At 43.0% G+C, this 22,029-nt stretch overlaps 1 protein-coding gene and 1 long non-coding RNA gene across 7 annotated transcripts in view; one reads left to right on the forward strand and one right to left on the reverse strand.

The window, feature by feature from the left end:
- CACNB2 (calcium voltage-gated channel auxiliary subunit beta 2) overlaps positions 1-17,778 on the reverse strand; it is a 380,949-nt gene extending 363,171 nt beyond the window's left edge. For 3 of the 6 annotated variants that reach the window (XM_025445592.3, XM_025445597.3, XM_025445588.3), the window contains exons 1-2: positions 17,114-17,165; positions 8,303-8,395 (exon numbers count right to left, since the gene is read on the reverse strand). In XM_025445592.3, the coding sequence (XP_025301377.1) occupies positions 8,303-8,395; positions 17,114-17,149 (129 nt within the window). In that variant the 5' untranslated portion in view covers positions 17,150-17,165. Of the gene's footprint in view, positions 1-8,302; positions 8,396-17,113; positions 17,166-17,501 lie in introns of those variants that run through there. The other 3 variants (XM_025445587.3, XM_025445589.3, XM_025445586.3) reach the window with 2 other exon arrangements.
- On the forward strand, positions 16,770-21,714 carry LOC125753036 (uncharacterized). The gene is made up of 3 exons (XR_007403867.1): positions 16,770-16,996; positions 18,398-18,586; positions 21,507-21,714. It is a non-coding gene; the product is annotated as an uncharacterized LOC125753036 (long non-coding RNA).
- The last annotated feature ends 315 nt before the right edge of the window (positions 21,715-22,029 follow it).

The following is a 22,029-nucleotide window of genomic DNA, read 5'->3' on the forward strand; positions in this document are numbered from 1 at the left end:
GATCCAAAAAGCAGCACCGAGAACATGGGACTGGTAGAGGATGGAATTTGTTTGGAATACCATGTTCTGAAAGTGTCATGCAACCTTCTGTTAAATATTTGGTTCATTCCATTTTGTCATCCTGATTTGTATTCTGGAAGCTCTTAGAAGCTACAGGATTATTTCGTTACAACCACAACATATGTTGGCAAGCACAATCCCGGATCAGTTGCAGAGTTCTCTCTGTGAGCCCCCAAAGAATAATGGCACTTGGAAATTCCCAAAAAGAGTCGCTGATTTCTAAGGTGGAAGTCTCTGCCCAAAAGACACCAGTTGGCACGACAAGGTGACCTGTGAAAACTGTCAGTGGCAACAGTGTGCGAGGCTGGCCATGGACAGCAGAGCATGTAGCAGGGCTCCGACGACGGTGGAGTCTCAATGAAAGTTGCCATGCTGTGGAGTCGCCCAAATAAAGCAAACTGGCAGGCATCCGCTTAGCATTTGGTGTTCATCTCAGGAATCCTGCCAGGTACATAAATGTAGCCAGGGAGAACACATGTCTTTAAGAAAATGAAGAAATTTAAAAGAGAGAGAGAGAGAGAACAGAAGAGAGCTGAGTGGGCTGAGAAGTGGTTACTGCCCTTTCCACCCCCCATGAGCTGCTCTAACTTTGAAGACCAGCGCTCCCTTGCAGACGTACATAGCTTCCCCCGACCTTGGCAGGATCAAGGAATTTATACAGTTAGCAGTTCTTGCACAATCTCTTGAAAAGAACAGCACAAATATTCTAGCCTTCTATGCCAGGCAGGCCTTGTTAATCCTTTCCACCTATTTTTCTTCCAGTAAATTAATTTCCTCGCTTAGGTTCTGGTGCTCAGATAAACTACCATTCTTCTCCTTTTCTCCTCCTTCCACAACAGACCTCTGGGATCTTTCTTTCTTTCTTTCTTTCTTTCTTTCTTTCTTTCTTTCTTTCTTTCTTCTTTCTTTCTTTTTTTTTTTTGTGATGAAGTTGGGAGGCAAGAGCTACATTATCTGAAAACTTAATTACGGTAATAGACTATAGACAAGGCACCACATGCAAAATATTTTAAGAATGGTAGGTTTTCCAGCATTAGGATGATGATAAATGAAGTTCTTTTATCGATGTATCTGTTCACGACACAGAGCCAGAGTACAAAGAGTTTTTCCCTGAGTTGAAGACAACCTCGGTATCTTAATTATCTTAATAAATCCAGGACACAAATAAATAAATAAATAAATAAATAAATCCAGGACAACTTTATGTACTAAATACTGTTTGGTACATAAACAATTTGAACAATAATCTTCATTAATTCTAACGAGGGTGCTGAGAAGTCACGTTTAACACTTTCTGCCTCTTACTAAATTAAAACTGAAATGCCTATTTATAAAGCAACAGCCCCAAAGAACTAAAAAACATTTCTAACGGGCCTACTGTAAACCAGGTGCTGTGTACACACCTAGTGTTACCCAGATTCACAAGAGTGATTCACGGGCCAGCCTCTGAGTGAGCCTCTGCTAGGCCTCAAAAAGGACCAGCATGACATTGCAGGTGATTTGGACTTGAGTCCATGTCCAAGTTTATTAAAAAGAAAAAGGGGACTTCCAGGATTCTAAGTGTGTGCTCCTGTGACTTCAGTGGGAGGAAGGGGAAAAGAAATGTTTGCATTGCTCCTTCTCTACTTGTCGCTGCTGATATGGGAGGTGGAGTGTGCGGAATGATAGCACAAACTGGACTTGGAGTGACCTTTGATGAAAGAAGTAAGGGAATAATACTGGTTTGTGTTTTTGTTTTTTAAATCATGGTGCCTGGGGGATGTTTACAATGCTGAAAATATCCTCGCCTTCCAATGGGGAAGGAAGTTAAAAGAATATTGACTGTATGTGTTCATCCTAAAAACACTGGTAGAAATCTTTCTACATGTTAGCTGAAAGAATAAAACACTTGTTGATGTTCCGTGTTTGCAGCTTTTGTTACAAGGAGATGTAGCATATCCAATAAAAGTGAGAATCTGGGGTCAGCCACCTGGATTCAAATTCTAACTCCAACCCTACTTACAATGTGACTGTGAACAAGTTACTTGACCTCCCTGTGCCTCAATTTTCTTATCTGTAAAATGGAGATGCAGAGAATATACAGTAAACACTCAATATTTTTATTATTTTATTTTAATATTATTATTTCCTCCACTGTTGTCTATCTCTTATTCAGGTTTTGTTTTGTTTTTGAGAGAGAGAGAGAAGGGGAGAGGGAAGGGCAGAGGGAGAGGGAGAAAGAGAATCTCAAGCAGATTTCTTGCTGAGTGCTGGGCCCAACATGGGACTCAATCTCATGACTCTGAGATCATGACCTGAGCCAAAAATCAAGAGTTGGACACTTAACTGACTGAGTCACCCAGATGCCCCTTATTTGGGTTTTAACCAATGTTCTTAATGGGTAATACTATTTATAAGTAATAATAATAAACTCTTCAATAGTGCTTCCTAGATGCCAGGTACAGTTCTAAGCAATTTACAAGTTTGAACTCACGTAATCCTTTCAACTAACTTCAGAGGTAGGCACTAGTTCCCAAAGAAAAACACTGGGGTACTGAAAGGTTAAGCTACTTATCCAAAGGCTAACTAGTCAGTAGCAGAGCCAGAATTCAGATCTGCCTCAGAGTCTAGTCCCATAAGGATGAGCCCTAACCACTAACCTCCTTCTTGAAAAGAAACCATTTTAAATAAGTCTCTCAACATCATAATTTACACAAAAGAGAACTACGGAAATTTTAGGTTCAGTTTGTTGAAAACATGTATTTCATATAGGTTAACATTTCAACTGCAACACAAAGCAATAAGACTTTTTAAAAATGCCACATTTAACTTTCCCTCCAATTAATGGTTTTAGGAAACATTAGGAAGGACAAGTTCTTCACTGAAATGCTTGATACATAAGGTGAGCTAGGCCATTCCTTGACAACAAGCTCCTTTAGGGTAGAAGCCACAGGAACCTTGTTTCCCACAGCCCCTGGAAAGCTGCACCAATAATATGTCACACATAGCCAACAACCCCTGTGGATGGGAGACCTCTGACCAGGGCTCTGGTCCTCTCCTGAGCCCCAGCATAAAAGTGATGTCCTGGGGGAACAGTTCAGCTGTAGAGTTCAATAATTCATCAGTTGCATATGAAACTCAGTGGTCACGTGCCCTCCTTGATGCACATCACCCAGTTGCTCCATTCCCCCTCCCCCCTCCCCTCCAGCAACCCTTAGTTTGTTTTCTATAGTCAAGAGTCTCTTATGCTTTGTCTCCCTCTCTGATGACTTCCCATTCAGTTTTCCCTCCCTTCCCCTGTGATCCTCTGTGCTGTTTCTTATATTACATATGAGTGAGACCATACAATAATTATCTTTCTCTCATTGACTTATTTTGCTCAGGATAAAACCTGCCAGTTCCATCCACGTCAATGTATATGGTAAGTATTCATTCTTTCTCTCCAAACCCCACTTTGAAATATCATGACATCAAATAGGTTGATGACATGAAGGACCAGAAGATTGTTCACTTGGTTAACGTAGGGTGAACTGATCAACTAATAAAATGGAATCTTGATCTATGACTCTAAAAATTCTTTCATGGCATCTGTTATCCTTCTTCAGGACTTAAAGCAGAAACATATCTATAAGCAATGTTTCCTTAAGACTAATGATTCTTCTTACAAAATAACTTCAGTTAGAACACAGACAAATGATGGCTAAAATAAATATACAACAGAAAGTTTGGAAAAAAACAAAACCATGGGAAAAAATGCCTCTCACCCTTTTACTTTATAGTCTTCACATGAATGTTCTAATGTATTCCAGTATGTTTCAACATTTTCCAACAAATGGTTATAATTTTCATCAACTAGCCATAGGTCTAAAATCCAGAACAGGTAAATTGTGACTTAGTTACCAGGGAAATGGATATTAATACCACAATGAACTACTACTACATGTCACAAGAATGACTGAAATGAAAAACATTAACAATGCCAAGTGATGGCAAAGATATGAAAGTTAAGACTGTTCCCACTGCTTGTGAGAGTGCATACTGGTTCAACCACTCTGAAAAACTGGCCTGCAATGTTTAGTTAAGTTAAACATATGCATACATACATAGGGCCCAGCATTCCACTCTATTCACAGAACAAAAATGCATAAAACCATACCAAAAATACATACCAAAGGTAGATGCAGGAATATGCAGGCAGCATTACTCTGAGTAACCTCAACTGGAAATAACCCAATGTTTAGCAACAATAAAGTAGATAAATGGTTGTCGTGTATTCATACCATAGAATGCTGTACAGCAAAGATTTACCAACTATTACAACATACAACATCAACATGCGTGAATAAAATGATCATAAGGTAGAATGAAAGAATTCAGGCACAAAATGATTCTATTTATTTAAAACCCCAAATACAGGCCAAATGAATTTATGGTATGAGAAGAAAAAATGGTTGAGAAGAGTCAAAAGGGGGAGTTCAGTCTGCTGGTGATACTGATTTCTTGATCTGGATGGTAGTAACATGGGTGCTTACTTTGTGAAATCTTACCAGACTGAACACTTATGACTTGTGCATTTTGAGGCATATATGTTACATATCAATAAGAATGTTTACTTTATAAATAAATAAATAAATGCCTATTTTCCAAGTCCAATTATATATACACTTGTATTAGTCTATTACAGCAGCCACAATATCACCACAGATTGGGTGGCTTACTCAACAGAAATGTATTTTCTCACAGCTCTGGAGGCTGGAAGTTCATGATCATAGCGCTAGCAGGGTTGGTTTCTGGTGAACCCTCTCTCCTTGGCTTGCAGATAGTTATCTTTCTCACTATGTCCTCGCATGGCTATTTTATTGTACATGCACAGTCTTCATACCTCTCTCTTATAAGGATACCAGTCCTTATAGGGACTAGGACCCCACACTTAGGGGCTCATTTAACCTTGTTTCCTCCATGTAGACCCTCCAAATACAATCAACACAGGAATTTGGGGGAGATACAACTCAGTTCATAAGAAATTCTTATGATATTCTGTTATTTATTTTTGAAATTCTTAATTACTTTTTTTACATGAAATTTTCACATTTTCAATCTCAGAAGCTTTCTATTACTTTTTTTTACATGAATTTTTCACATTTTCAATCTCAGAAGCTTTCTAAAGTATCTAGTAGTTCCCAAATAGTTTTAACGGTCTTTACAAATAGGGATGCCTGGGTAGCTCAGTGGTTGAATGTCTGCCTTTGGCTCAGGATGGGATCCCGGGGTCCCAGGATCAAGTCTGCTCCCTGCATGGAGCCTGCTTCTCCCTCTGCCTGTGTCTCTGCCTTTCTCTCTCTGTGTCTCTCATGAATAAATAAATAAACTCTTTTTTAAAAAGTCTTTACAAATAATATATTTGTAAAAATAAAATTCTAAGGTTTCAAAGTTATATGGAATTTTTAATTCAAGGGCAGGAATATAATCTAACTATAAGATATTTTTAAATAGATCCCACTCACAGTGACTATTTTTCCAATACCAACTTTACATATGCCCCAGGCAAGTAACATATACTGACACAAGTCACTTGTTTAACAAAACGTCTACTTATGATAAAAAGAAAATACTTAAAACATGTTCTTCCAGATTATTTAAAAATCTAACATATGCTTATTGTTACTATCCACCATGCATTTCTTAAAACACTCTGATGATACCATTTCTATTTAATGTCGAACTATGTCAAGGTAGCTTTTGCTTATTTTCAAATAGCAGCAAAATAGGAATGCTGCTTTAAACAAAACAGATTAAATTCTCAAAGGAAAACTATAGTTTTGAACTCAGCATTCTTGCCGAAGACCCTGGTTTTCCTTTTGTGATAGAAGGAAGCTGGCACTTGAGGGTTCTTGATGCCTGTGTAATCGTTATTCCAAATCTATGCCTTAGCAAGCACCCCATTCTGCCAAGATTCAAAGAAGATGGGCTTTATTCCAAGGAGATGGACCTTTAGGATAGATTCTTTTTGGCTTCTGAAATGCTCACATATGTTTTGGCAATATATATCTAAATTTACATTAAGTAGTTTAACAGTTCTCTTTATTATTTTTTTATTAAAGATTTTAAAAAATTTATTCACTTGAGAGAGAGTGAGAGAGCACGAGCAGAGGGGAAGGGTAGAGGGAGAGGGAGAAGCAGACTCCCCTCTGAGCAGGGAGATGAAGATGACGTGGGGCTCGATCCCAAGACCCCAGGATCAGGACCTGGGCCAAAGGCAGATGCTTAACCAACTGAGCCACCCAGGCACCCCTCTCTTTATCATTTATAATTGTGTTTCAAGCACAGAATCTCACACACATCACCAGGAACAGAGTCAAAAGGAAGTGATCATGACCAAAAGCAAATTCCAGGGAAGGTATATGCAGTGCAGCAATCACTCCATAATGAATGAATTTAATGAATTAAGTTCCCAAGACACTGTGAAAGGGGGATTCACAAGCCTGAGTCAACTGGAAAATGAAGTCCAGCGATTGTCTTGAAATGACATTTTTACAAAGCGAAAAATAGGCAATAATGGGCTTTGTACTACTAACTTCTATTCACAATACCTTGCTCACTTGAAACATCAGTTTTTTTTCCATGTAATCTCCACAAGCTGCCTGTCATTTTGTGTGGTTTTGCTGCAACTACTACACATCCTAAGAAGCTTACTCTTTTCTGCTTCAGGTCCTCCACTATGCAGCACTGGGATGGTGACTCACGGTTGTGGATTCTCACTCCTCTGGTTCAATCTCCTCGTCCCAGAGGCAGAATAAATACGGATGCTTGAGATGGAAAAGACTCTGGGTAACTTTCCTTTAACTGACTCACTGAGGCTAAGGGACTATTTCTCAAGACCCTTCATTCATTCTCAGGACCATGACGTCCAAATTCTGCCCACGATGACATCAGGCCAACGCACACACCTTTGGCTCCTCTTCTACCCTTCCCAGCTCCTTCTGACACCACAAAAACACAGCTCTAGGGCTGGGCCTTGCTTGGCTCCATCTTCTTTTCTCTTTCTAAATGGTTCTTAGCAAAATAGTTCCATTCTTTCTTCACCGACTCCTTTCCTAACTTCCTGCGACTGAAACAATTCTTAATTGGCACAGACCAGAGGCAAGATTTTTCCAGTTGCCTTATGTTACTCAGACATACCTTTGGCATACTTGACATTGCAAGGTGATTGCTGGCAGCTGGAGAGGGATCATCCTTTGTTGGTGTCAGGAAAGTGTAAGGAGGCAGCAACCAGCGAAGACCAGAAGCCCCCCTGGCAGAGCAGGTGAACAAATTCAAGCTCAACTGCTACTAAGGAACTGCTATGAGGTGAGGTGTGGAGGATGCAAGGAACAATGGAAGTGGCAACTAAGAGAAATGGAGCAGCTTTTCTGGTTGACCACCATTGCTTGGGGGAAGGAACTGCCACCAACACCCTACTTCTGGGCCTAGGAGTTAGAAACTGGGAGTCCCTCAGCCATGGAAGCAGGTTCTGTCTACCACTGTCCTGCCCAGTATCTCCTCCACTGAGAAGGGTTAGATGAAGATACACCCCTATCCTTGACAAGACTTTAGACACATAACCTACTCTCCTCAGGAATCAGTTGCCTGTGTTCTTGCTCTGACCAAATCCCTTCAAGTGTTTATATGTTGAAGATGCTCACGCTGACTGTTTGGGGGACAGGTGCAAACTGCCGGACAGGAACACACCACATACTACCCAGAATAAAGGCTACGTCCCCAAAGGCGGTTTAAATTATTCCTCAAAGATATCACGTGCTTTATTTAACCTGAGTAGCCTCACTCATTCCAAGACCCAGAGCGATTTCCTCTTTTGCAATCCACACCCCAAGAGGGAAGAAGAAAGCTCAAGTGAGAAGAACACCAGTATTTCAACTTCATAGCTGGAAATACGGATACCCATTGAGATGCCCTCTCTCCCAGCCAGAAAAAACCCCAAATCTGTAATCATTTTTGCTGGAGCTCACTCATTCTGTTATAAAGAAATCCTTTCTCCTGGCAGTCCCCACTTGCCAGAAAAGGGTGCAATTATTACACGGTCTTACTTAAGATTCAAATATTTTAATTATCCCACGAAACTGCACACTATTCACTTCAACTACAAGTAGGTACAATAATGCCACATGAATCTGCAGGATAATGGTATAAAATCACCTTAAAAAAAATGAAAACTAAAATCATTTGAATATACTTCTCCAAACCAGAAATTGAAAAGCTCTCTTACCTGACGAACAAAACTATTTGAGGTAGTGTCAGAGGAAGTGCTCCCATCAGATCCTTTAAATCTGTTTTTCCTTCTGGCTCCTTTTCCATATGACTACAAAAAAGAAAGAAAAAAGACAAATGAGAAATCTAGGCCCACTTCTAGAAGGAGGTCAAAAACCAAAACATAAATTGCCATCTTAGGGACGTTGTATGAAAATTATTATTACTGGAATCACAAATATTTATGTCAGAATAGCCAGTTTATAGGGGAGAAAAGGTTTCTAAACAAAGGAGTTAATAACTCATGAATTAAAACAACTTCTGCTATCTGTTAGCCTATCGGTCATCAAGAGGCAAAGCCACTAAAGATAAAACATTTAAAAGCAAGCATTTCAGTGCAGGAGAGACCAGAGCTGCAGTGGTAAGGTGAGAGAAAAGGTAATGTGTCAAAGCTTCTTGGATAGCATGAATGCAACAGATTCGTGTGTAATGAAATGCTGTTCCCAGTGCCGCCGGGCCTTCATATTTGCTTTTTTTATTTCCATGTCGTCGTTGTTTTCAAATATTTTATTTATTTGAGTGAAAGAGGGAACATGAGCAGAGGGGAGGAGAGGGAGAGGGAGAAGCAGACTCCTCGCTGAGCAGGGAGTCCAATTCAGGGCTCGATCTCAGGACCCTGGGGATCATGACCTGAGTTGAAGGCAGATGCTTAACCAACTGAGCCACCTGGGCACACCGCTTTTTTTTTCATGTTCTAATTTGTAATCCCATAGGTACTTGTAAGAACTGCATATGGTAGCTGAAGAACATTGTATAGTATGAATTCTGATTGCCTTGAAATATATATATATTTGTATACATAGACCTAGGTATATGTATATATACATGTATACATGGGTCTAGATGGAACATGTATGAAGCGTGCCAATTCCTCATATGATTGCATGAATCTAGAGATTGCTCTCAGAAGTGGTGAAAGAGCTATGTAAGTAGCAGTGAATGCAATGAAATTACAACACCTCGTAAAAATCTCTGGCCCATTGTTGTACTGTTTGAACGTGATATGAGAATCTGGCTTTTTAACCACTTAGTGATTTTGCTTAGAATGCAAGAAAAATAAATCTGATAGAATAATAACAATAATTGAGACAAGCATTCAAGAAAAGATGTTTAAAGTAAGACAATCTGCTTCAATAACAGGACTGAGCCAAGCATGAACATATATGCAAATGAACTTGCTTTTTCTATTATATCTACGGTTTACATTCAGAGCACAATGAACAAACAACGCATCAATCTCTGTTTAATTCCAGGCATAGACAGAGTTGTTGCAAATATTTAACATTAACATATGATTGAAAAATAGCTCGATGCTGAGCTTTACAGTTCAATGTCCACGGGTTGGAACCCTGCTACAGCAGACCACGGGCAAATGCTTTAACGGTTCCAAACACTAGTCTTCTCATCCTTAAAATGGGGATATTACTGCTTACCTCACAGGGTTAAGGATAAATGAAATAACAGATTTATAGCCTTCGGTATAAGACCTAGCATATGATAAGGGCTCAGAATAATATTTTTTAAAGTAATATCCACGTTGGAAGTGTGGGAAGATTGGAAGAGTGGGGCAAAATTGGGGTGAAGTATGTAACACATTTAGAATGATTAAGCTCAAAGGGATTTCATTCGATTATCAGCATTTATGAAAGTTTACTTTTTTTAAATCACTCTGTTCAGGTTTTGAAAATACTACTTTGTTATATTGATATACACATATGGTTTTCATTTTAAAAAAAGAAATATCTTATAAACCATAGTATATGTAGCACTTAGGCAAACGAAGATCTATTACAAACATTTGTGTTATGAGTAACTTAGATGACTTTGCAATCAGTGAGAGGCTGGTATAATCTTAAAGCAAAAATTTTTCTTGACCATGTTTGTTCTCTTTCAAGTATCTACGGGATTTATAGAATACAAATGTGTTTCCATGGCATTTAATTAACTCTCAACTTCATAAAAGGAAAGACAACCTAGGCTGGGCTTTCACAGTGTATTATACAAGGTTCTCCTCACTTAGCAGCTTATTCTTCTTACTTATGTAAACATTATTCAGTAAACTGTTGAAAAATAACATTCTTTCAAGAGCGTTCTTCCTTTTCCAATTATTATATAAAGGTTTGGACAGAAGTGTCTTCCAAAGCCTAAGAACACGAAAATAAAGCATGATAAGTTCTTTAAAATTAAAAACATTGTTTATATTACTGCACACGGATAAAGACTTATTACGCTTGAAAGCATTTTTTAAGGCCTAACATGTTTCTTAGGGAAGGGGGGGCAAACCTTTGTTAAACACACTATTTTTCTTTAAAAAAAAAAAAAACAAAAAAATACCATTTTTCTTCATGAAGAGCATAAATTATCTTTGAGAACAAAGACAAAATATAATCTTACTCCATCATGATGTGTCCTCCTAGTACCATTTCGAAATGAGTGGAAATATACTCTGAAATTCTATCCTTGTCATTTGCTTCAGATTTTTCATGACAAAAAATGTTTTACTATTCAGCTGCTTTGGTGTGTAAGTTTTCTCGTGGCTGCTCACAAACGCACAATAGGCACTGTGTAAACCACACAATATTTAAGACATTCAGTCCCAGAGGAGGAGACTGTTCTCGGCAAGAAATTAGACACATTTAAAAGTGTTTAGTTTTAAATATATGTTAATTTTTCCAGGCCCTTAGGAATACTATTCATAAACATTACTTCAGGTGCACTTAGCTACCTGTGCAACATATACCTACATATATAGGTATATACTATATAACATATGTAATATGTTAGATTATCACAGTTTTCAACTATATTAAGGTACAGTTTGCACGTTGAAAAATAAAAGAAAAAGAAAACTATGGCTGACTCCCACGCCAACTGGTGACAATTTTGGAAAAAAATATACTCTCCTTTAATCACTTAAATTTATGGGGAATGCTTTACTCAGAGTATTAACTTGTTCATGTCTTAATAGTGTTGTAGCAAATCCTTATTCATTATTTATTAAAAGCTAAAATAAATAGATAAGCTTAATTACACCTCTAATCTGTTTTCTTCTTCATTTCAGCAGTCATTTCTCTTCTATAGTCTCCTTTTTAAATTTTTAATGTTTTTTTATAATGATATGCAAGATCAAGGGGAAAAAACTAAAGCAATTTTTAGAAAGCTAATACAGTCCACTTCAATGTACTTTAAAAAATGTTAGTGAAAATTTATACTACCATTACAAAACAAAGTTTCCTTTGATCCAATGCATATTTAAAATTAAGTCCATCTTGCTGGAATTACTGTTCTTTAGTTATTCTAAATCCTTGAAAATGAGAACTAGAGTGTTTCATCTGCAGCAATTTAAAAGAAAGGAAGAAAGGAAGAAATGAAGAAAGAAAGAAAGAGAAAATAAAGGCCAAATCTTCCCCCAAATGGAAAAAGACAGGAAAGATTAATTATTCAAATATTTACTTGACTCAATTTGGAAACAAAGTATAGTTTTCTTAGTTCAGGGGCTACTTCAAATGCAGCTTTTGGGACCAGTGGTTTTTCTATTTCTTTTAGCAACACTAATTATATGAACACCCAATATATGAAACGGTTCACAATCAGAGTCATCCAGATTTCAAGTTAGTAAAAGGCAGAGGAGAAAGAGAGTTTGGGTTTGGCCAGAGTGCAAAGCGTAACCCATGATACTCTGCTGGATACATGCAGACCCCTAAGCCCTTGGAGCACAGTCTGAAAAGCCACTAATTTCTATTTATTTCCTATTAGTTATATAAAGCTTCATGAAAACAAATTATGCCACTGTAGCAAAAACGAGAAAAAGAAAACTGTAAACCGAAAGTCTTTTACCTCTCCTAAAACATCGACAAAGCTAAGTCAGGTTTCAGAAGCTAGAAAAAAATTTTTAAGAAATTTCCACAGATACACAAGTGACTTATTAAAATGATATCCAACTTGCCTTGTGATGTTAAATATCAGCTTCGTGTAAATGAATGTCTTCCCTGATACTGAGTAACTTGAAATTGGACTGTAGTTTTCAAATCAGCAAACAAGTGTTCGGATTTCACAGGTACTTGAAATCTAATTTCTATATGATTGAAATTGACAACAGTAATTAATTTTAGAAGTTGTCAGTCAACTGGAGATTTGAGCCCAGCCCTGCACACAGAGTTGGCTTGGCAGACCCTGGGGACAGCTTCAAGAACGATGCCACTTCTGTGGTTGATAGGGCGACAGTTCTCCCTACAAACTGCTCTCCGTGAGCATAATGCTGATACTTGAAATTAGTTTCCATCCCTCTCGATTAGCATTCATTGATATTTATCCCTTTGAATTCCAGACAAACGAAGCCAGAATGATCCATAGAGAAATCAGACATTAAATCTCATTTACTGATAGCTCAGTCTGAATGGGGGGTTGTCAAATTCGTTACTTAGAGTGAAGTAATTGAGAGTACCTCCCCAGGAAAAGGGGGGTAGGACATGAGTTCTTTTCAATATGGATCAGTTTACACAAAAGCAGAAAGGAATCCAGAGGCAGCATAAATAGAACTCTTGTGCAGGCCTAGGGGTAGAGAAGGAAGGCCCAACCTTGCCTTCTTCATAAGCTACCTCCAGACAGGCCTGGAAAGAACTCTAAGACAGACTTAGTTACTTGTGGTGGTGTCGTAACTAATTCTAACTCCTCGTAACTGCAGGTAAGTGTCTGCTATGTATTATCTGCACCATATGGATATGGGCCGCAATCACAAATTAAAGAGTGCCACCACCCCCTCCAGGGTTAATGCATTTTGCTCAGCTTTTCTTGAAAGGACCACAGCTACATAGCTGTATAATTCAACGGAATTAAATCCAGCAAACAGGTAAGCTAGATCTTGATGCTACAGGAAAAGACAAAAAGAAAAGAGACATCAAGCCAACCAAAAACCTCACATCACTCAATCAGATAGTACACTTCGCATTTGAAAACCCACTCAGAAATTCTGATTGGCATGCTTTCAGATTTCTCCCATGCAACACCAGAACAAAAATACCGTTCAAGAGCAAGGTGGTGGGGTGAAGGTTTGAACAAAACACAAGACCCATGATGAGCATAGTTGGAGACTGCAAACGACTGAGCTGGCCCTCTGACCTACAAGTGTTTCTGGAAAACCGTACTGACGTGGCTCAGTAGTCACAGGAGAACCGCTGCTGCTCTTTTTAGATAAAGCTCCTTTGCTACAGGGATTCAGGGTGTTGCTGCCATTACCAGGCTGTATTACTACGACATGCTTGAAAAGCATCTGGCAAACTCAGCTGGGGTGGAACCAGCTGGGTTCTGTTGCTAGGAGCAAAACAAACAGGACCTCTGGTTACTGTCTGTTCATTTTCAGGTGTGGTTAGAGGTGCTGGTTACAATCTCTTGGAGGCCTAAAGTGCTGAGATACTGCTGTTGTGTCTTGCCCATCTCCTCCTGCGTCTCCATCCTTATTCTCCATCCCTTCCACCTGCCTCCCATCCACCCGGCCTCTGATCACCGTCAATTCGGCTCCCCAGAGATTTCCCAGGGCCATAATTCAGACTAACGAGTCCAACAGAAATATAATGCAGGCCACATGTCACTGAAATGTTCTCTTAGCCACATTACAGAGGGAAACAGCAACAAGTGAAACTAATCGCAAGCCTATATTGGATTTAAACCAACGTGTCCAAAATGTTATCACGGCAACCTATCCTCAGTATAAGAATCATCAAAGGCAAGTCGTGTATTCTCATTATTTCACATCGAGTCTTCGAAATTCGGTGTGTTTTTTACACGCACAGCACATCTCCGTTCAGGCGACACGTGGCTAGTGGCTACACTAGTGGACGATGCAGATTTGAAGCTTTGGAGGTGGAATATTAAACTAGCGGCCTGACTTTGGCGGGAGACTCTGTCCAAGTTTGCCCTGAAGCTGATCAGCAGGTTACCTAAAAAGCAATGTAATCTGCTTAAATCAGAACTTACAAGAATCTGTGGTTAGGTTGCCAACTCGCCTCTCACGTAGGAAATATATTCATGTTGTTTATGACCGTGTGCTGGAGGGAAGGCGCTGAAATGTAGGAGGGTGCCCTATCTCTAGGCAGGATTAGTAACCTCAAAAAGGAAAATGAGCCGTCTGTGACTCTACATCGTTTGCTTTGTTCAAACAGAACTAGTAATCAAATCCAGAGGTAAAACAGAGCAGATTCTTAAAACCAACGATTGCTCCGAGACAGCATTTGCAAGGGAAAATGTCATTTCTAAGTAGATTTACTATTACTCAGTATCACAAAAAAAAGGGGGGGGATGTTCCTGAGACGGCCCCACTTTTCAGGCGGTTTTACTGCTGTCCTGTCACTGCTATCCTGTCCTGCCCAGAGAGATGGAATAGATGCTTTGCCAAGCTCTCACAGCCCTATGATGCCATGATTTATTAGATATAAAATAAACACGGCAACGTTTCCCTCAATAATCAAAGTGATATAAACACAATTCAAGGAAAACTGCTTTCATTTTTGGAAGGTAGAACAAGCAAGGAGATGGATGCGGGTGCAGCTGAATATTTATACCTCTAACCTGCTTATAATAGCCTTTCCTCCCCTTTTCCTGTCTCTCGTGTATTTATGCACTCACTTGCCAGTTCCCGTCCATTGAGTCTTTGAAGTGTCCCATGCACGGGCCTGTCATATCCATTATCTTGCCTCTCCCTTTAGTTTAGGCCTTGTTATCTCTTGTCCAAACTGCTATACCAATCTCCCGTCTGGCAGCTCCACCTCTGCACTCCTGAAACTCTAAAATACCTTCCAGAACATTCCCAGGTGAATCTTCTGAATGAGCTGTTACATAACTCTTTGGTTGAACCCCTTTCGTGGTTCCCGATCATTCATTACACCCAGGTTCCAACGCCTCCAAGATGTGGCCTCAAATTGTTTTGTCGGTCTTACATCTAACTATGCCCTATCCGTACCTTTCCACACCCTCTTCAAGCTACACGTGATAAATAGAAGACTTACAACTTCCGTGACTTTGCTTCCTATATGGCTTCCACCATCTCTCTGACAATCTCGGATCAAATCTCACCCATCCTTGGAATCTTTTCTCGAAAGCCCCCTCTTCCACGAAGCCCTTAGAGATTACTCCGTATAGAATGTCTGTGATCTTTACTCCCCAGAAACCAGTACTTCCCCTATAGTCCTCTACCACACAACTGTCATTTGTCTGTCACACTTGCAGCCACCGGAATATCAGTTCTTTGAAGGCAGCAGCGCTGTCTCCTCACATCTGAATCATTTCCACACTGCAGTTAACAACAAATATTTGTTGGTTTGCATTTAATGACATAAATCACTACGTGAATGAAGTATTTACTTATCTAATTGCAGTCACACTTTCTGTCGGCTTAACTTTGATCACCAGGAATTCAGGAACTGTTTTTATCAGAAGAATAAAAATTTAAAAAAACAAAAAAATCCCCAAAGGAAGGAAGATCAAAGGGGGAAAAAAAAGGGTCTCAAAGTCTTTTCTTCTATCAAAAGTCAAGACCTTCATCCTGGAATAACTGAGTTCTCTAAGTACATTTCTCCTCTCATCTAACCTGATTAAGTGTCTAGATAAAATCAGGAGTCTAGAACAAACGTGACATGTGCTGGTAAGAATTCAGGTCCCCTGGCAGAAACTAGATGGAAATGTAGGTGGTTAGTTACATGTCCTCCCTCTGGCTCAGCAGCCAAACAGCCCAAGGCCGACTAAAATCTAACTGTCCTACTGAAAGAAATGGGTTTCTGATTACACAACTTGTTGGTTTCTACATTTTTCCTCCATCTCAAATCAAAGTGAATTATGTATTTTAAGTTAGCAAGGTTATTTCCCAGTGGTCAAAAAAAAAAAAAAAAACTCACTAAAGCTCCATGATTATGCCGCTGGAATGACCATTATTATTAACAGTATCAAAATATCTGGAGCAGTCCATTTCCATCCCCTACCAAAACAAGAAAGGCAACAAGATATTGGCAACCTTTATTAGGGAATCCTACTCTCGCACCCATTGCTACAGCAAATACTCCGCTATCTGTTGAGCATATATAAATATAAAATAACACATTTATAAGGTTTTTTTTTTTTTTTGTAAATACAGAAATACGTAACCACCCCCATTTACAATCCAGCAAATACAGGTATGAAATCAACAAGCCCATATCGCAAAGGAGAGAGATTTTTTTTTTTTTCCAAAATGATGCTTGCAATAGAGCCCTAACCTCTTTCTTCCCAGCCCTCGCCCCGCAGCCCCGCAGCCGGGAGTCTGGAGTCCTTGCCCTGCCAGGATAAAAGTTGAGAGGCTCCTTACCGCGGAGACCTGGAGGCGTCTGTAATCCAAACTGTACCTGCCAAAGCCTTACGTAAAAGCCGCCACCTTATCATCGCCCAACGCCTAGACCGGCATCTCCTGTTTCACCAGGAGCCGCGAACCCGCTAGCACCCGTCGCCGGGAAGGTGGTCCCGAGCTGTCTGGACCTGGCCAGCGCTCCGGGGCGGGGGGGGGGGGGGGGGGGCACGGACAAACTTTGGCGCCCCCGGCTCGCGGGCTGCAGGGCGAGGAGCGAGGGGCGCAGGCGAGCGGCGGCGAGAGGCGAGGGCAGCGCGGCCGTCCAGGCGGCGGGACGCCCAGGTGCGGAGGGCGGGGGTGCGGGCCGCGGCGCAGGGTGGCGCCCCCCGCCCAGCCCGGCTCCCACTCGCCCCCAGGGTGGGCGTGCGCGCCGAGCCCCTCCCGCCCGCCCCGACTCACGATCCTGAGCAGGTCCAGTCCGCTCGCCTGGTTCATGTCTCTCCATGTGCCTCTCCCGGGAAGGGGCGAGGGGGGGGGGGCTGAGCGGGCGCCCTCCCGGGGGCCGCCTCTGAGCCCCGGCGGGTCTCCCCCGCCCCTTCCCACTTGCTTTTCGGAAGCGGAGAAAGATGGAAGCCGCAGGAGAGCGGGGGGACCGGCGACGAGGGCAGGGTCCCCGGCGCGGGGAGAGGAGAGTGGGCGGCCGCGGGCGAGGTGGGGTCGGGGGCACCAGGCGAGGCGAGGCGAGGCGAGGCGAGGGACCGCAGCGGAGGAGAAGGGGGGAGGGGGAGGGGGAGGGGGTCGGCGCCCCCGCGGCTCACAAAGAAGGAGCAGGCGCGGCCCCGGCTACCTGTGCGGCCGCTCCGAGCGCCCCCGCGGGCGCCGCGCTCTCCAGCAGCTCCATCGGGATCTCCTGCGCCGCCGCCGCCGCCGCCGCCGCCGCTGTGGGAGGCGACTTGGACATGTCGCTCTGGACCATTGGCGAAAAGTCGGCTGGAAGCTAGCAGCCGGCCCCTGGCGGCGGGTCCCCTCCTCCCCTCCGCTCCCCGCCCCCCGCGCCCCGCTGCCCGCTCCGGGGGCCGCTCTCCGGGCGCGGGACGCCGCCGGGCGGGCTTGGGAGGCGAGGCGCGGGGCGCGGGGCGCGGGCGCGGGCGCGGGGGGCGCGGGGCGGGGCGGGGCGGGCGGAGCGCGGGGCGGCGGGGACGCGAGCGGCGGGCGCCCGGGAAGGTCCCCGCGGGAGGGGCGGGGGGCGGGGGCGGGGGCTCGGGGCGCGCGAGCCCGGGGGGAGGCGCGTCGGAAAGCGAGAGTGACAGGGCGGCCGAGCGCCGCGAAGTTCCCCGCGGGGGGCGCGGGCCGCGTGGGCTCCGGCCCAGCCGCCGCCCGCCGCCGTGGCACGCGCGCTGGAAACTTTTCAAAGCCGCGAGAGCGAGGCCTGGCGCCCGGGAAGCCGCCTCGCGGCCCGGAGCGCGGATGGCGCGGGCTCCCGGGCTGCGGCGGAGGCCTCGGGCGGCGGCGGGCGGCCCAGCAGACCCGGCCCGCGCGACCCCGGCGACCCCGGCGACCCGGGCGGCGCGGTCCCGCCCGAGCCCGCAGCCGCCTCCACCGCCAGCTGCAGGCCCCGCCCCCCCAGCCCCAGCCCCAGCCCCAGCCCCGAGGTTCCCTTCCCGACCCCTGTGTGTCTTCCCTCTGCCAAGCAGCCCTGCTTTCCTCTACTTTTTTTTTTTTTTTTTTTTTCCTGCAAAGTAGACGAGTCTTGCTATCACGTTTGGGACAAAATAAGCACCTCTCTACTACCTTGAATTCCTGGTAAAGAGGGTGTAGTGCATGTAGCAACAACTTGTCGCTGCAACAGCACTCCGTGTGGATACTCCGGCCGAGGCTCGTTGCCCGGTAGAGGGAGGATGCGTCTGGTTCCAGCGAGCCTTCCAGGCATCGGTATTGTTCTGTAACAGTACAGCCTCTGCGGGGTTGGGTGCTGAAACGTGCATACACAAGTTTACTCCTCTAGGTTTCACCTCCCTTTTCTATTTTGCCATGGTATATAATTTTTTTTAAGATTTTATTTATTTATTCATGAGAAACACAGAGAGGAGAGAGAGAGAGGCAGAGACATAGGCAGAGGCAGAAGCAGGCTCCATGCAGGGAGCCCGACGTGAGACTCGATTCCGGGTCTCCAGGATCAGGCCCTGGGCTGAAGGCGGCGCTAAGCCGCCAAGCCACCTGGGCTGCCCTTGCCTTGGTGTATTAAATTATTGTGGGACACTGTACTCGCTCCTCTCAAAGATAGACATAGTATAAGCCTATCCCCGTCATACACTGATTTTAGGCTGAAACAACAGGTTGGGTGGGGTACGTTAAAAAATTTTAGGCAGATCCACAGTGTCACTGATTCTCTTAATCTTTGTTGTTCAAATGGTCACTTTTATTTAAATTGCTAGTGAATGTCAGTTAGAAGCACTGAAATATTGGTAAATAATAATAATGTGACGTTTTGAAAAAGGACAGACTGGGAAGCGGGGAGGCTGTTGGTTAGGATTTGGTTGAGTAGAGGGAGAGGGCACCCTCTGTTTTGCAGCAGTGGCTGGGAGCCTTCCCCAAACCCCGGCTAAGATTTGGAGGGGGAGAACACAGCAGCGTTTTTATATGTGCTCATGTGTATATGCAGGCATGTATATGCAAAAGGTAATGCAAAAGAAATTGTATGCAAAGTTTTGGACTTGCTGTCTGTCCATTGTAGCTTCATCATCTGGTAAGGTATCCACCCTCCTAGGTCTACTCATTTAACAAAACTGTTCAGTTATCTTGAAAGAGTGTTCAAAGTTCAGGGATAACATGAAGTCTAGTTTTCTGTTAGACTGGAAGCTGTGTGTGGGTAGGAGCCACTCATATTCATCAGGGTACCTTTAGCATCTGGCAAGTTGCCCTATGTTCTCTCAATAGTCAGCCCATAAAGTGTGACTCTACTGTGTGCCACTGGGAGAATACAGACAACAGAAACTAGGTCTATCGGGGCTTAAAGTCTAGTTAGTAAGCGCTTAGAAACCAATCAATACATATTGTGGTGGAAGGAAGGAAGGGAGGAAGGGAAGGAAGGAAGGAAGGAAGGAAGGAAGGGAGGGAGGGAGGGAGGGAGGGAAGGGAAGGGAAGAGGGAAGGAAGGGAAGAGGGAAGGAAGGGAGGGAGGGAGAGAGGAAGGAAAAAGGAAGGAAGGAAGGAAGGAAGGAAGGAAGGAAGGAAGGAAGGAAGGAGAGAAGGAGGAAGGAAGGAGAGAAGGAGGGAGGGAGGGAGGAAGGAAGGAAAGGGAGGAAGGGGAGGGAGGGAGGAAGGAAGGAAGGAAGGAAGGAAGGAAGGAAGGAAGGGAGGGGAGGGAGGGAGGAGGGAAAGGAGGAAGGAAGGAAGGGAGGGAGGAAGGAAGGGAGGGAGGGAGGGAGAGAGGGAGGGAGGAAGGGAAGGGAAGGAAGGGAAGGGAAGGGAAGGGAAGGGAAGAGGGAAGGAAGGGAGGGAGGGAGAGAGGAAGGAAAAGGAAGGAAGGAAGGAGAGAAGGAGGAAGGAAGGAGAGAAGGAGGGAGGGAGGGAGGAAGGAAGGAAAGGGAGGAAGGGGAGGGAGGGAGGGAGGAAGGAAGGAAGGAAGGAAGGAAGGAAGGAAGGAAGGAAGGGAGGGAGGGGAGGGAGGGAGGAGGGAAGGGAGGAAGGAAGGAAGGGAGGGAGGAAGGAAGAGAAGGAGGGAGGAAGGGAAGGAGAAAGGAAGTAAGGGGGGAGGGAGGGAGGGAGGGAGGGAGGGAAGAAGGAAGGAAGGAAGGAAGGAAGGAAGGAAGGAAGGAAGGAAGGAAGGAAGGAAGGAAGGAAGGAAGGATTCTAAAATGGTGTTTAAAAACACCCAGTTTGATGAAGCTTAGTGTTTTCCCAAGACATCTGTGTGATTACTTATAGTATACTTAATTATCTGTGCATTCACTTTCAATTATGACCATCTGGGAAACAGAATTTTATCTTCCATCACATTTTTTAAGAAATCACAAAACAGCAAAACAATCTTGAAAATAATTTTAAATAATACTTATAGCCAAAGGGCAAGTAAAGTTTGAATTAAATGTTCATGTGTGAACCAATGTATAATTTATCATACCGAACTCTGTTTTTAGGTTTCTCTCCCCCACTACATAGTTTGTTGAGAACGACCAGTTGTGTCTTACTCATTTTAGTGTCCCCAGCATTGAGCATGATGTCTGGCACTTAGATGGAGCCTGAAAACACAAGTTGCATGAATGAATGATCTGTCTTCATATGTCTTAAGACATAGCATACAGCTTGGCAAGTTCTGACATAAGACAAATCATGATTCCTATGAAAGCATTATCTCCTTTCTTTATAACCTATGCTAATTTAATTTAAATTTAATTAGTGTATTGAACAGTAACACAATACAATGTACCCATTCTGACTCTTGTCTACTTTTTAAAGGTTTCAAATAAAATGTTAAGGCAATGTTACCCTTACCTTAAAAAGGAAACAGTGTTAGAATAAATACAGATAGAAAAATGCTAAAATTTAATAAGTAAAACCTAATTCTTTTCAGTGTTAAAAGTTATGCAGATGCACTCTAGCAATAATGGATGTGCAGTTGTCTGTGGAGGCATTCAAATGCAGATGACTAATTTGTTCAAGCTGTATGTAAACTTCAGCGTGCTCATTAGTCCTTGTAATGGGCAGGCATATTATGAGCATTACTAATGCTCTGAAATGAGAACGGGTCTAAGACACATTGGCCAAGAAAGCCAGAAGTTGAAAAGAGTTGGGTTTTTTCTTCTCCAAGTGGGAAAAACAATGATTAGAATTATTCCTCTCTCGCTTGCAGATTTGTGACTATGTTTAAGACCTTGGAGCAAGGGATGCCTGGGTGGCTCAGCGGTTGAGCATCTGCCTTCTGCTCAGGGGGTGATCCCAGAGTCCCAGGATCAAGTCCTGCATTGGGCTCCCTGCATGGAGCCTGCTTCTCCCTCTTCCTATGTCTCTGTGTCTCTTATGTGTCTCTCATGAATAAATAAATAAAATCTTAAAATCTCTGTGTCTCTTATGAATAAATAAATAAATCTTAAAAAAAAAAAAGGCCTTGCAATAAGAGCTCCCTGGGGCAGATATACAACCTGTGTGATTTTCTCATTTTACTTAGTAAATCATTTTTTATCACATTACAGTCTGCACTGTCATTACTAACAGTATTATCTTTCTCTTTTTTTCCCCATTTTATTAATAGCATTTTCACAAGAATATATCTGTATCAGCCACTGACCTAACTTGGTATGATACATTGCACTAAGTTAACATTGCTTTTTGTAAACTTACAGTATAAAATGAATGTCATGAATTACAGATTGTTA

Source organism: Canis lupus, chromosome 2 (assembly GCF_003254725.2).
Source record: "Canis lupus dingo isolate Sandy chromosome 2, ASM325472v2, whole genome shotgun sequence".
Classification (NCBI taxonomy): domain Eukaryota; kingdom Metazoa; phylum Chordata; class Mammalia; order Carnivora; family Canidae; genus Canis; species Canis lupus.